The 16708-nt window shown below is 34.4% G+C and overlaps 1 protein-coding gene across 3 annotated transcripts in view; it reads left to right on the top strand.

The window, feature by feature from the left end:
* rush (pleckstrin homology and FYVE domain containing family member rush hour) overlaps window positions 1-15564 on the top strand; it is a 69170-nt gene extending 53606 nt beyond the window's left edge. For all 3 annotated transcript variants that reach the window (XM_081743150.1, XM_081743151.1, XM_081743152.1), the window contains exons 6-9: window positions 930-1036; window positions 3672-3849; window positions 8705-8802; window positions 14223-15564. In XM_081743150.1, coding sequence (XP_081599276.1) covers window positions 930-1036; window positions 3672-3849; window positions 8705-8802; window positions 14223-14258 — 419 coding nt within the window. In that variant the 3' untranslated portion in view covers window positions 14259-15564. The remainder of the gene's footprint in view (window positions 1-929; window positions 1037-3671; window positions 3850-8704; window positions 8803-14222) is intronic.
* Window positions 15565-16708: the final 1144 nt, after the last annotated feature.

Below are 16708 nucleotides of genomic sequence, written 5' to 3'. Positions count from 1 at the left end.
TTTGTTAAAACTTTTGTGAATGTAAAGGCGTTATACTCGAAAAACCCTTCTTTTCAACGATCTGCCACTTTTGGACTAGAGTTTCTTCTGTAACGACATGCGTAATGTAGAATTAGTTGTGTAAAATTGTGTTCACCATTATATAAACACTTGTAAGGTTTCAGTTATAATTATAGACTTACGAAATTCCGTGCTTACCACTCGTAAAATTCCTATATCGACATGTATTTTGAGTTTCAGACTGTGAATCTTCCCAACTTTTTTATCTGCACTAATATTAATCGCCGTAGAAAACTTGAATTAGTCTGTGCCTGCTTAGTTAGCTACAGCATGTTTCTCTTTAGTTACAAGGGCTGTCTATAGTTTATTGAGTTTTTGGTTAGTAACCAAATCTTGGCGATTTTTACTGATCGTTGTAGACATTGTATTCGGTTTTGTGGGGACGTATACTGTTTTCAAACTGACAAACACAGTTGATTGTCTTTCGAAACTAGTAGAAATAAAGAAAACTGGCAGACGATAATTTATTCTTTTGTGGAGGTAAAAATAGTATAACTTTCAAGAGTGGAAATATATTTTACGCTTTATATATCAGATACGTTCTCGTTTTTTGATACGTTATCAATCAATATATGCGTTAAATTATCGTATATGTAATTTCACTTTGTTGTTTACTGTGAAAAGTACATCAAGCAAAGTTTATTAACGGCGTATAATTGATTGCTGTATAACAAAAGAAAGTGGACATATAGGAACCGTCAAACCGATATCATAAAAGATTTCGAAATATGTCTTTTGTTTCAAAATGTTAATTCTTAACAATGTAAAAGCTCTTGAACTTGATAGAAGCAATAATTCGTGAGATTCTGGCTGGACTGAAATTTTCTGTAAGATGAAGCAGCTCTGAAAAGTATAAAATGTGTTTTCAGGTGGGAAAAAAGCTGTAGAAGTCCATGCTGCGGTCTGGGTACCGGATTCAGAGGCTGCTGTGTGCATGCATTGCAAGAAAACTCAATTTACTGTGATTAATAGGAGGGTAAGTGTGCTTTTATTATGTTTTGCTAAGCACAGCAACGTGAATGTCATAATGCACTAGGTTCGTGATACTCATCTTACGTTACATATTTTTATTTGTTTTCTGATTTCTGTTGAATTTTTATTTTATTTGTTATACAATATATTTATGTTGTTAATCAATTATTTGCTGTGTAATTTTGTTTATGTGAAGTTCTGTAGAAATGTTACCGTTGATCAGGACGTAAATCTGTCATGCAGATTCCAAAAGTGAAAAAACAAAACATGTAATACATCGTGAAACAAGATATAATCAAGATTCACATTAAATGAACTGCAAGTTTAAAAAGTTCACTTTTGAACTTATGCAAGTTAAATAACTTTTAAGCTAATTGCATTATTTGAAATGCAGAAAAAAACGTTGAAGTTAGTAATGTAACGAGAAATTGTAAGCGTATGAAAGTTAATTAGCTCATTGTGCAGGAATTTGGTCTAACTATTAGTACAGTAGAGTCCCAAAAACTTGGTTTAATGAGGACCGAAGGGTAGTCGAGTTCGTGGAAATGCCTGGTTATCGGAAATCGGGGTTAAAAAAAGAATAAGTACGAGTGTTTCCTCAGAAAATACAGTACTGTATTTGTATGAATTGGTTGCTTGAAAATACATCAGAAAATAAACTGCCCAATTGCACTTAAACAAAGGAAAAGTCGTATTTTATGAAGGCATAGAGCCTTTATTATACATGAAAGTGATAATGGATATACAGTGTACAGTAATTTGCCTGGTAAGACAGACCTCAGAAAAATACCCGGCAGTGCTTGAACGGGTCTGCGAGCGGGGCTTTTTCATCCTGCCAGGGTGTGGCCGAGTTACCCGGATTGCCGATCAAGAGTGTATAAAACTTCTTTCTCGTACTTGCTAATTGACAAATATATTTACTGAGTAAAATGACAGTAAGTAATATGTTGCAGTGCTAAATTTCGCATCGAACCCAACAAAGTCGTTATATTTTATTTACCTTGAAAGAAAATCTAAAAATGTCAAGATAGCTAAAAATACGTATCTTTTGACATCTCAAGGTATGGATATAGTAGTATACATTCTACTTAACATTACGGTACGTAGACCTAGAATTCAAGCTATAGGATTGGTCACCAGGAGCTGTAAAATTAATAAGATTACAAATTACATTAGTTCAAACCCTATTTTGAAGAAAATGTTGCTGGATCTTCGTTGTGTATTTCAACACTGTTCATTATTCGTACGATTTCTTCTTAAAATATTTTCTTACTGCCGAAGATGTCGCCATAAGACAGAAAAAAAAAAAAAATGGGGGGGGGGGGAGATATGTAAGACAATTTCTGGTGTTGATGCAACATCATGAGACGATTAGAAAGCACTAAAGAAGTAGCGGTCTCGGATTAGAGATATATATATCTTATAAATAAATTCACTATTAAAATGTGTAGGCAATCCATATTAGTACTGGAGAGTAAGGGAATATATATTTTTCTCTTCGAATATACCTAGCGCATCTTTTGTTTGCTTATTGTATGCTAGTATTTATATACTTTCTCATAAGTAATGATGATGTAGCTTCTTTTTAACATCGCTTGCTTTTTCAGCTATACAATGTATTATGGGGTCTACCCAAAATTATTGGATGTGGGGATTTAATTTTTTCTAGCCAACAGGAAGTAATTGTGACTTCCATTAGCAGGGACGTTGGTAGGATATATAAGGTATGCGACGCGATTAGATCAACTGCTTCTGAGCCTTCGAAGTGTGAATCGCGCCCGAGGTGAGCAGTTCTTTAGTGGTGTCTTCAGGAATCGAGATGTTAGGCGATTTGAAGATGAGGGAAACATGTTCCAAACTGTTTTCTTATCTTTTTCCGGACAACGGAAGAAACCCGAATATTGATTTTGTGACAATATCGTACCTGGTGACGAGTTGCTGTCAAAGTACAACGTGGAAATGCTGTTTCAGCCTCTACAGTCCAGATGTGGTTCCGGCCGACTTCTTTCTCTTTCTTCAGATGAAATGGAGCCTGAAAGAACGCCGTTATGGGGATAGAAAAAAGTGCAAGCAGCTTGGACACAGTGCCTGATGAGATTTTGGATGTAGACTTTCAGGGAAATACCAAACGGGAAGAAGCAGTGACCACGATGCAATGATGCAAAAGGATCTTGTGTTCAAGAACTTTAAATCATTCTGTATATATCTGCGATAATTTATTTTTCGTGAATGTAATTCCAATACTTTTTGGATAGACCCTGTATTATACATTAATTTACGGACTTTATGTGTAATCCAATAATAAAGATTATAACTTCTTACGCTAATGAGTAATTCTATTTGTTCCCATCATTTCTGTTGTACCATTATGGTGCCTTAAGCAGGTCTGTTCTTCAAATGCTGGTTGAAACTAGAATGTCTAAGATATACAACATTATAATGAAATACGTTTAGGCCACATTACGTTGTCTAAACAAGGAAGTCAAACTATGTAAAAGAATTTTGATTTCGACCAGTATTTGAAAAATAGACCAATCGAATGAAGGCTGCAGGATTTAAAAATGAAATTATACGGTGATTAATGATAAATAAAGTTACACGTTTCAATGACCCAATTAACATAATTATTTATTTTTCAGCATCACTGTCGTAAGTGTGGTGCAGTTGTATGCGGTCCATGTTCTAACAAGAGGTTTCTGCTTCCTTGTCAGTCGTCCAAACCCTTACGTGTGTGCCTTACTTGTTACGATAAACTATCTAGAGCCAAAGCCCAACAGAATAATATTGGGGGCTCAACTGAAAATACAGTAAATAAAGGTAAGTGGGTAGTTTTTTAAAAATTTATTTATTTATTTATTTATTATGAAGGTTGTTCATAAGAGATAAATTCTACTCATGTGTTTTCTCAAAACATTGCAGAGTTGATTAAAATTCAGTAATTATTCTACAACTTAGAAAATTTTGAAGCAATACTTTTCAGTGACTGTCCTCAGTGGTTTGTAAAGTTAGTAAAATGTCTCGAATTCTGGATTTTGTGGGCGATTCTGTTGCGTTTGTCAATAATTTATTTTGTGGTGAAAATACACGTTCTGTAGTCCTCGAGGATTTAGAAAACTTATACAAAATAGTATTACAATTTTGATCATTTCTGAGTAAAACTATTGATATCGACCAATTCTGTAATAATTAGTGATGTATCAGCACAAAAGAACTATCATGTGAAATGAAAAACCGAAAGAAGGAACAAAACTACTACTAATGTTGATTGATAGAAATACTTCGGGGCATGTACTTTGTGACATATGCAAAGCAGCTTGAAATCTTGCAATTTTATAGTCACGTTCATCCTTTTTTTCTTGAAATATCTACGAGATCTGTCCACAAAGTATTGCATGAAACTAATAGAGAGCGGACAGGATTTTTAGTTTCCTGTCTGAGGCAGTTACACACTACTTCCAGGCCCTCTTCCTCTTTCCAAAACACTCTTCGAAATCTTTCCTTCGAATTGTCGTCTGTTCTCGTTGTGTTCTCAGTCGCATCAATGGCATGAAATATTTTCTTATATTAGGTATATCAGAAATCGCAGGCGGACTGATTTGAGTTGTAATCCAGCTGCGGTACTGGGATATTGTTTCTTGTTTTTGTTTGACGCCCCACGATTATGCTCCGAGGCCAAGGGAGACAATCTAACGTAATTTGTTTTGCTTGAAAACAATACCCTAAATGAAATAAAAAATGGGCTGAAGCTTTGTAAGGGTCGACGTGTCAAATTACTAGTTACAGATAAAAGGCTTTTCTTTGCACTTGGCCATCAACATGGTCTTCTACAATTTTCGACCACCGCTCAAGTAGATGTACCACTCTTACATTTACGATGCACTCATTGAATTGTCGTCCAAGGCCTCTTTTCTTTGATCTTCACATATTCCACCAAGGAATGCTCCAGTTTGGCGTAGCATTCGATGTAACTTAGCTATTCTACTCCGTCGGTTGTTGGTAATACGATAATCTTACTCTATATACACTCACTCAGTGGTGTCTAGCACCAAATTGCTTCAGATCGTTGAGTTTTGATATAAGTACTTGTTTTGTAACATAATAATTTTTTTGTAAAAATTGGTGAAAATAATGGATAGTGATGAAAAATTGGGAATGAAATGAATTTTTAAAGATGAAAACTACAGACAAAAATGTTAAAAAGAAGCTTGAAGAAGTGAATTGGAAAATTTTCTTCTATTTTAATGCCGCACGATAATTCCGTTAGGCTTAGGAAACGGATGATTAATGAATGATTATGAAATTAAATTTATGTGCTTTCCTATCGGGAATCAAACTCAGGGTCACGTGTATCAAAGGCACACGAGATAGCCACTAGACAAGCGGTGAGGGCGAAGAAGTCAATTATATTTCATGTATATTTAAAACATATGAAACACATACTTATTTAAACCAGCGATCAACACACACACACATGATCATAAGCATGAATGTGGCGAAAGATACATAAGCAATACTAAAATTAACGAATGTTCTACATACGGAGCATTTATGTTCGACAGTTTGAAGTAACGAAATGGTTTTATATTTTACGATTTGTATTTACCAACCGAACATTACGAATTCGATCGCTAGTGGGGTGGGATTGTCTTTCCAAGGCTTAGGAATTCACCCAACGTCCATAAAATGGGTACCTGGGAAGTAAACTCCAGGTAAACGTGGCGTAGCATGATGTGAACTACATCATATCTTGTACGTGTTCAACTCAGCTGAATAGTTATTTAAAGGCCAAACGTGTGCAGTTGAGTACAGTGACCAATCCAAAATTCAGAGTTATAGTTATCTGTGAATCCTGTTAACTCTCGGAAGCTCAATAGGATACATTTTGTACCCCACACTTTCAAGTTTGCTTCTGTTTCATGTATTTTTTTCGATTTTGGCTGTTCATTTCTAGCTCAATATTTTTGACCCTTCTATATTTTGTATTGAAAGCTCCGGTGAATGTAATTAATTTTTGTACTACTAGGGTCCAAAATGTACTCCTATGAACTTCCATGTAATAGTTTTTTGATGGCTCTGTTCTTTGTGATATTAGTAAGATGTTATTCACCAGTAATGCAAATATTCGAGAACTTTACAAAATTTAATGTAAATGGATATTTCCTTCAATCTCTTGCACTTTTGTTCCTTGGGGTTTGCTTTTCTAGGTCCATGCTTTATTTTATTCAGCAAAATCTCTTGTTGTTATAATAATCGTAATTCTCTTTTTGCTTTTCAGAATATTGTATCATATTATTTGAATTTATCAATATTATCAATAAAAGCTGTGCATGGAAACAAATAATAATCTTAATGCTTTCCCCTAATATTAAAGTAAATAAGTTGGGATATAAAATGTACCACACTAGGCTTTTGCGAAACAAAAGAAGCTAGGGATTCCGAAGGTTAAACCTGAATTGTTTTGTTCCTCGAACTATTGATTTACGTGGTTCATGTTTTAAAAGCAACATACCTTTGCTACAATCGTGTTAATACTTAAGAGTACAGAAAAGCTCAATATTGGTAACAATGGATATATTTCTCTAATTTATTATTAGGTTAAATCGATTCATTTCTTATCTGAGTAATAATTAAATATGATGGGAAAACTTAACTGGTATTTTACAGCCATGAGCTAATGATAATCTCATTTAATCATTAGATACGTATATAAAATTTGTTGTTTGTTATCTAATGGAAATCTAAATTCAGTAAAATCTGTTATTTATCGTATTGTAAATAATGCAGAAAGAATATATGTTTAGAAAAAAATCTTTAAATTTTGTACATAGAATATTTAAAAAGATCGGGTGAAAGTTGGAGCGAATTGGTTGCGAGGTAGCATACGCGTTTTCCGTACTGGGTTTGATATCTGGTAATATATTGAACTGTAGTTTACATGTCACATAGGCTCAAAGGTAAAGTTGCTGTTGTTTACAAAAAACTAAACGGGTTAGGCGAAGTAGTTTTTTTCTTTTAATAAATTAATTGTATTTTCGTATTCAGACAGGTTTCGATTTTTTCTCATTATTTTCAAGAGTTGCAACTGAATTTACATAAATTGTTATATACACTGCGTTTCGTAACAGTAATACCAAGAAAGGCACATGAGAGTGGAATGAAACGAATTCGTTACATGACTACAGAAATGGAAACAGTTTCTGAATTGTATTAACTTTGCTAAAGCAATACAGTGTGAAACTTTCATTTGCTATAAACAGAACCTCTGAACATCGAATCAAACAGTGGATGCGTTCATAAGGAATAAATAGCCGCGAGTCCACAAGACATCACTGTCTGCTAGAGAACGGTGACAAACAATGTGTCGACCAACCATATTCCGCACGTGTTCGCTACGCGACGTGCCAGACACATACCACAGACTTATTTGAGCGGAAATCGAACCAGCCCCCCCCACGAACCAGAGGTAAGCCATCGTGCCCCCCTCCCCTTCCTTGTCCAAAGAATGTTAATTGAAGGTGTGATTCCAGTTGCAGAATAACCTCTTCAAAGTGAGTACGCATGATAATCCAGATCCATGTTAGGGATATAGAGTCAATTTCAGACGCTGTTTTAGATACGAGAAAAAAATTCACTGTACAGAGTGAAATCATGGTCCGAAAGCGATTTAAAAAAAAAAAAAAAAAAAAAAAAAAAAAAGCTATGATTAACAATTGCAAATCACACAACACTAAACACAGTATTTAATAAAGTAGGATAAGAAGTGGAGCTATCTTGCAAAAATCTACTGAGAATCAATAAATTTGTGTCTGAGAAGTTGGAGATTTAATGATGTTGCTAAACGTACTCAGATAGCGTTGACAGTTACTGCCTCATCGAAACACTGTGGTGCTATCTATTCATGGCTACATAAAATATCTAAAAGGCTATTTCTGTCTCTTGTCGAAGCCATTTAGTTTATTATTATTATTATTATTATTATTATTTCTTACGTACTAAAATTAGACATATTGATCATTTGTTCTCATCCAGGTTTCTAGGAGTAGACGAATAGAGCACTTGGCTAGATGTGCGCGTAGTTGCGAACTCAAAACTTGCTGCGAAAGAAACCCGGCCAGCAGGCCGTATCTCTTTAATAATACATTCCATTCTTCATAACATGGTGTTAATTTTTTTTTAACGTAAAAAAATCTATATTAATTAAAATGGTGTTAATTAATATAGGCAAAATTGAAATCACGTCTCTCCCAAATATATCACGCTGTACAATAGAGAAGCCTGAGAACGGCCATGGCTCAGTGGGGATAAAATGAATTTGTCGGAAATTTTAGAGAAAAAGTCGAAAATCTAAAACATCAAATACTTACATTTTAATTGCAACTCGAAGAAATAAGGGCTGATAAGATAAAATATCAGGTAAAAAGAACCTCTGTTGAATAACTTCAAGTATATAACTGTTTTAATTCCGCTCTCTATGTTCAAGCATTAAGTAGGTATGCACGTAGCAGTTTAGCATTGTAAATGAACTTTGTCAGTTGTCAATTAGCGTAATAGTACGTGAATTGTAATGGGAGAATTTGAGTGGAGTTATTTTTAGTAATTTGTATTGATTGACAGTCTCATGTTCTGGTTGAAAGAGAAGAGACTTTAACGCTGTTCTTTTCCATTATTTCAGAAAAGGAACGCAGTGGATCGGCTGATTCGTCTGGTGAAGAAGATTCCGATGATGATGATGAAGCTAACCGGTCACAACAGGAAGCCACACATGATGAGGTAGTTATTTTATCCCATTCTATTTTCCTAGATCTCTTGATGATGATACATACTTAAAAAGGATAGAAATTATGAGCGATGTGAAGTATGAATAGTGTTTTCAGAAGTCAGCAAATGGCTTGCATAGTCGATTGTTTGAAGCGCTAGGCCAACGAACATAGAACGTTGATTTTATCATCATTTCATAATTTCTAATCACAATTAACTTTGGTTTGAATTGGAGCTTGACATCCCTTTCAGCACCGAGGGTATATGAGATATAGTCCTAAAGCTTAACGTGGGATTCGAACCACGTGAGCAGCTCTCTCGTGGCTATATGATTACCATACACGTCTTCGGCGCGGCAGACCCGGATTCGATGATCACACGTTAAAGTGTAGGTCCACATCTCATATAGCCTGTATGTTAAACAGAACGCCAAACTAAAATAAATAAAATCAAACCACAGGAGATCGAACCTAAGTCTCCCAAGACAAAGACGCCTTCGCTAATCATATAGCCATCGAGGGAGCTCTCACAAGTAATTTTATGTAACATAACTCTTAATATGTTGGGCACAATAGCGAAAAATAAAGGGAAAACAAAACAATGTAAAATCAATGCAGACATTATGTTCCGCGCAGTTGGTTATGTTTTGAATAAGGCTTTTCGAGCCTGTGTGTGTCTAAGAAAAATTCTCAATATAGTTCTGTAACATATCGCACACCCAGTGGAAGAGTGTTATAACTCAAAAAAAAAAAAAATGGAAATTTTGAGTTATTATTGCTCAAAAGAGAATGGAATGAAGACAGCTGTACCTGATGGTATTTGCGGGAAACGGAACTAAACAAATTAATCCCTAGATGGCAGAAATGCCAATATTTCAGGGAGTGATTTTAATAGATTAACAGACTTTAAAAGTTCTGTTCCCACAAATGTGTATTTTTGACTTGTAACAGTCTTCCACCGGGTGTGCGATATAGATGGAAATAACACTTTATGCAATTAGTACAGTAAATATTAGGAAAATACTTGCTGTAATAAATGGATGTAACTTTTGTCCACAAATTTACATGGTAAATCATGTAATGCATATATGGATATTGAGACTCTGTTGTGTTTTTATAACCACAGATTAACCGTTGGAATATTCAAGGGAATTTAGCAGAATGGAACACGATGAGAGCAACTGTTATTTAGTACGCTCTTTTCTTGGTATAAATAAATTTTTTTGAGTGTGATTGAACTGAATGTAGAGTAGATATTAGTGTGCTTAGTTAATACTCAGTGCCATGGATGCATTGAGCACAGATAGCATGTAACTAATATTTCTAAACACTAGAAAACTTCGGTCCAGTGTTTGATTAGTGCCTGAATCCTCTTGATTATAAAATGCGTCTAGTAAGTTACGTTTTTACTTTAAAATTTCTAAAGCGTTGTTTTTGTTTTGTTTCACCCACCATAATAAGTAGACATGGGTTGCATTTTCCCTGCTTTCGAAAAGAAAGAACATGCATGATCAAGTCCCTGGAAATATGGCTTCTGTAATCTTTGCTTCGAAAGCATGTTTTTACTATGATGATAATAATCATAATTTTAAAATTATCTTATTTCATGTCTCGTAATTAACTTTCTATAAACGTTGCTATTGTACTTTGACATCGGGGCAGGATTCAGTTACAAAGTGCTCAACTCCGGTCCGCGGGGTTGGAGGTTGCTCCCAGTGAGTATGAGGAGGTGGTGGGGAACATTGTAAGTTCATGTGGGTACTTAAAAATAATCACGTGTTGTGTAATCTACATAACATATGCTTGGGTCCTTTACTAAAAGCTCAATATCATTCGAAGTATTGAAATTGTATGATGAACTGATATAATTATAACAGAGGGAAGGGCATTCAGAAGCTAACTAACATAGTTACTGAAAATTTAGAAAATCATCTTCGAAGAGGTATATTGCTTTATGAAAAGCAACTGTCTTTGGAGAGGCGAGCGGTAAGCCTGCTTGCCATTGTTGCTTGGCTTCGTACATTCGGATCCCTTACGTCTGATCGTTGGTGTTGATCAAGAGGTAATTGGAAAATACTTAAAATATGACCAGCAAATTGGGTTTCAAAAATCAAAATTATTGGCGATGAAAATCGATATTTTAATTTAGCGGTACCATATCCATCATTGAAATTTAACTTCATTAGCATGTAAATGTAAATGGTGAAAAAAAATTTACTCTACCCTAGTAAATTCTCACTCATAAAACCACCTCCTTGCACTATAAATATTTTCTTTCCTTTGCTTGTATGTTACTGAACTGGTACCATATTCTATGTTAGAATTGTTAATCTCCTGCTCTAATTCAATGTCTAAAAAATGGAATTTTACACCTGAGTTCATAAGTCCGTTTTATGAGTAGTACGTAACCAATCAAAAGTTTTCGTTAGTAGTAGAGGAAGCAATTGGGTGTGATACAAAATCTATTGATTCCTACACTTATCATAACGACCAACCTCCAGCTCGCGCCAAGTGAGCTTTGTGGTGGACAAACACCGTGTGCGTGGGTTTTCTCGGTTTTTTCCATTTCCTCCCACTTTTTTCATTCCATCATGTCATTCATTTTCTCATCATCATCACCACCTTTAGCCTAACCGGTATAACCGTGGGACGTAAAACTTAAAAGATTTCATCTTTTTTTTATAACTACCAATCTGTGTACTGGGAATCCTATACAAAATAATCATTAAAATTATCTTGAACAGCATTCATTGAGATTTCGATTTTAATTCGAGAAAAGAACAAGACGTTTTCGTATCACGAAAAATCTTTTGTTAATGATAATATTTCCAAATCAGTGGGATGAGATTTGCTTCTACTGGAAACAAAGAGGTGGCCGTTAAAAATAAGTAGGCGAGGGGTTGATATAGGCTGCGATAGATAAATAAAATAAAAGGAAAGAAACCAAAGTTATAAATAAATAAATAAAGGAAAGAGAAAAGTTTTGTTTTTAAGTAGTTTTAAAAGATTATTTGTACCTTGGTCATTGTATCTTCTCTCTTAAGAATGATCGTTCTTCAAAACTTGGCGTGAATTGCTAGTCTGGATTTTTCTTTTAAATACCAATTTGCTACTAAAAACGTCTAAAAGTCAAGGCGTTACGTAAGGTTACGTAGGAAAGAAATTGAAATTGGACCATAGGATTAGTTTCTTTTGTTTAAAACTTTACGTCTTAGACGCGGAAGAAATTTAATCAGCTCAGACACAAATACATAAGCATAACGAAAGTGTCGTTGTACGATGTCAGTGAACACATGCGGAAACATTTTGTTGTATTGCTTCATTTTTATAAGTCTAGTACAATAATATTTTCAGATCCAGAAGAATTACAAACTAGAATCAAAGAAGTGAGGGTTGAAAGTTTAATAAAAGAATTAATTAAAACGATAATTCACAACCAACTTGTGGAAAAGAAAGGTTCAAGTGCACGGAGATAAAAGATGGCAACAGCGGATGAATGAATATCTGCACATAGGTCAGCTAGAAACATTGAGTATCATGAGGAATAACGATTAGTGTGTGTAATAGCTGTGGCTTAAAATTGTATGAAAACACACATACCAATACTAAATATACATGGTTTCTATATTCGCCAGTACCTCAATAAAGGCCTTGATTATAATTGTTAAGACGGACAAATGACTGTCAACCCTTAAGAAGTACAATATGGCTCACAAAGCGTAATTACAAATTAAGACATATTAATATAGAAATGTAGAGATTCCATTACCAACCACGAATAACTAAAATAGTAAATAAAGGTGTGTAGGAATTAAAGAAGTATAAGAGCCAACTTCTCGGAATCAAAATCAAGCAATTCTTTCCCTCTTAACATTTCGTTCTTAATTATTTATTATCTTCTCTATTTCGTTAATTTCTTGCACGAAACCGAGAGATCAAATAGACGATCATTAGGATACAGACTTCAATTGTTACAAAAAAATTCTAATTGTTTGGGACCTCGTTCACGGGTGATGAACCTCTCTTAATTTATAAAGGCTACTTTTATCACTTACGGCTAGCCTAGCCTAGGTCCCTATTCGTCATTTAGCTTTATGAAAGCCAAAATCACTATCAAGGAATTCTACCTAAAGTCTCGTAAAGAGTAAGTTTGGCTAGGTAAAGAATATTACCTCTTATTTGAGATATTTTAGTCCGCACTCGAGACTAAGGCCATTGTGGAGTAAAGGCTAACACAATGAGAGTGAACGCTTCTACACCATCGAACAGGCTGATTACTAACCTGCCTTCAAAAAGGCAACACGAACTAAGTACATTGACTTCAAAAGCACATTTCCTACGAATGGTTCTTATATAGAGCCAGATTTCTAGAGAGCTCATTCAAAACACAATTTCCTTATTTGGAATGCGGTTAATATAACAAAAATAATATCTATTCTAATCCATTCTTTAATAAAAGTCTAATTAGCGGTGAAAAGCTAGCTTACTAGAAACAAGCGTAATACTATCTCCTAATTAAGACAGCATAGCTTCCTTTAAATATTAGCTATCAATGAAGCTAACATTTATTCCTGCCAGCTAAATTCAAAACTAGAACCAAACACGACTACTTAGAATCATGATCCCAAGAACATAACATTTCATGTAAACGTAAATTCTTTAAAACAGCAATATTGACATAACTGCTATGGCTGAAACAACTGAAAATAGCCCTTAGATCGAAATGACATAAACAGCAAAGATAATAATTACACCATTTCCGTTTTTGTATTCTCTGGATTGTGACGTCCCATCCACCACAGAAAGAGGAACTTTACGGAGCGGGGCAAACTACCTTCTTCTAGTCTTCCTTCTTCTCAGCAACTCTACTAGCCGGCAGAGCGATGGAATAGCTACGTTGCTAACTTCTGGAAAAATAGCTGAGAGGAAAAGGAAAGATTTTCCTGTAATGTAAAAGTTGCGCTAACTAAAAATATACAAGGATTACTACATATACATATCAATAATTATATACTATACTAATAAATATTTACCAGTAGCCACTTATGTACACAATTAAGATATCAAAACGTAATAAATTATATGAATTAATATATTCGAAAATTATGATAATCAAATAAAATAACAAACAACAAGAAACAGCAGCACCAGAATGGCCTGTTGCAAGTGTATTAAACCCTCATTGCGTGAGCAGTTTGATTGATGGCTAAAAATTGCCCCGGCTTGAAGTTAATCGTTGGCTGCTGTATTTTATTTTGTTAATATTTTGAATGAAAGAAATTATTCCATACCCTTTATCGTTTCACATTAGGGATCTGTCAATACAATTTTTTTTTTTTTTTTTAACCCTGTTGCGAGATTACCAGTAAATTTTCATTTGTTTCCCATGTTCCTTGTGATTTTTACTTAACAATTTATTTCTTTATTTTTTAGGCCAAATTCTATGGCACAGGTGGTGGCGACAAATAGTTGGAAAACAAACTAACCGAGAGCAGGCAAGTTGTTTTACTAAGAAGCAATGGCAGCAATTGGAGGAATCAGCCTTCTAACGAAAGCAGTACTGATCTCCCGAAGTATAAAATGAACGATTTAGAAAGAACTGAATTGACTTAATTCATAGGCATAATATTTGTGTGTGTACGTGTGGTATGTATGTATGTAAATGTATAGATGTGTGGGAGTGTGTGTGCAATGGCGGTAATTTTCGTAAAGCTGTTGTGTAAGAAAAGGAGATACGTACTTCTTAAGTTGGGATTTTTTTCTTGTACTGACTTCTTGAAGTAAGATCCCCTATTAAACCCGGTTCCAATTTTTTTTTTTTTTTTTTTAATAGCCAATATCTATTGCTCCATTCCTATCTCAAATCATCTGTTGAGAACTTCTAAAAACTCTCCTGAATCTCAGTATACATATCTTGTTGGACTGATTAAGATGTATATATACTTTCGAAAAACTATCTATATATATATATATATGTAGGATATGTGGAAGGGTTTGTGGTTACCAATCTTTTTATCATACACACGAAGAAGCTTCTGTGAATAAAGCTGGGTGCTTAAAGGAGAGATCAAGGCGAGCAGATTCAACAGCTTCATTACGAAACTTGTCAATCAGGTTATACTGAGAGCTTTATTATTTGATGCAGAGTGGTACCGTTTGCATAACCAATAGATTAATTATCATCATTATTATTGCTGTTATTGATATATCCTCCTGTTGTATGTAGCAACTTCTTTTCCATCCATTTGTATTGTAATGTATCATTTTTAACAAAAGAAAAAAATATATAGAACTGATTTTTGTCTTCCTACCAATCACCGAAGTTTTCTATTTTGTGATATGCTAGGAGTAAAGATATGTCTTAACTGCTGGGAAAGTTTTGCTAACTCTGCTGATGCACAGATAACTATCTCATTTCTATTGAGAAACACTTCGGATGTATTACTACATGCCATTGGTATTGTGCCTTTTTAATAACTTAAATGTAGTGTCATATCACGTGGAAGTTGTGTTTTGATTATAATGCAAAGAGATGTAATAACATTCCTTCAGTTTTCTGTTATTACACCTATTGAAAATATTCTCTGTAGGACACTTATTACAAATTTAAACCATATATATATATAAAATGATATACATGGCGTACATCTGCTAGTTTTTCTTGTATATAAGCTGTTAGTTATCATGTGATCCATTTTTCAGCAAAAGGATAATGGAGGTATGAGTGTGCTTACACTCGAAACTAAGCAATAAAATCGTCACAAAAGTTTAAGAATTGTTTTTTATTTACTTTAGTTTTACTGTACACAACCGTGTAAAATAAGAATTACAGAGTCAAGTTGCTGCTGTTTCAGTAATGGACAAAATTATTTAATCATGAATGCAAAAAATCTACGAAATAACCACCCCTAAGAAAATAATTATTTTTTATTCAGCATGAATGCTGCAGAATTTGCCATATAAGATGCTTTTTTTTTCTTTCTTTGAGAATACCTAAAACTGAATTCGTCTTACACGCCAATACATAATTTGATTATTTCAGTTTCAGTAGTACACCCGATTATGTTCTTTGATGTCTTTATTTCCTTACGATGTATAACAGAAAATGTCCCCCTATTTACCATTTCATGGTATATATGCATTTATCTGGACGAACATGGCCTATATATAGACATCAAGTCGCACGTTTGATTCTACATTTATTTGAGCATTGTAAACTCCGCATGTAGTTACTAACTGTGCTCTTGAGTACATAGTCCAAAACTCAGAAGTACAGAAGATTTTGAGCTTGTAACTCCGCATATGTTTCCTTGCTAAAAATGTAACTTTTAAAAAAATACAAAGTAATATATGCAATGAGAATATTTTTCCTCGAAGTTGAATACAGAAAGTGGAATGCGTCTTATATGTTGGGAAATACGATAACGTATAATAGTGCGCAAAATATTGGAATATTTCACGAATACCAATGGTTCTTGGACACACTTCTCACATATGATTATAGAATCAATAGTAATGTAGGGTGTCTTATCGATCACGAAATAAGAAAACGATTATGAAAGTCAAGAAAAGTCTCGAAATTTATATTTTGGGTCACGATATCTTTATCTGTACCAATATAAGTAGTGACTGGAAAATTTTGGTCTATAAAACGTCAAAATTCACCGCCAGAAATGTCTGTGGTCGGCTTTTAGACGCTACCAAATCGCATGCATGGAAATTCGGCCTAATTTGGCCAAATTTGCTCTTGAGATTGTCCTCCAACTGGCATCATTGAGCAGTGACAATGCAAATCGCATAGCATCGCCGAAACCACATATTTATCTAACCAGCTTATTCAACTGCCGTGGAAAGTTGAAGCAGAGGAGGAGATGGAAAAAGCTCAAAAAGTTGTAAAACAGTATCAGCCAACTTAAAAG

The sequence above is a fragment of the Thermobia domestica genome, chromosome 16 (genome assembly GCF_964235325.1).
Source record: "Thermobia domestica chromosome 16, izTheDome1.hap1.1, whole genome shotgun sequence".
Lineage (NCBI taxonomy): Eukaryota > Metazoa > Arthropoda > Insecta > Zygentoma > Lepismatidae > Thermobia > Thermobia domestica.
Note: the sequence above shows the minus strand (reverse complement) of the source record. Positions and strands in the feature narration are given on the sequence as shown.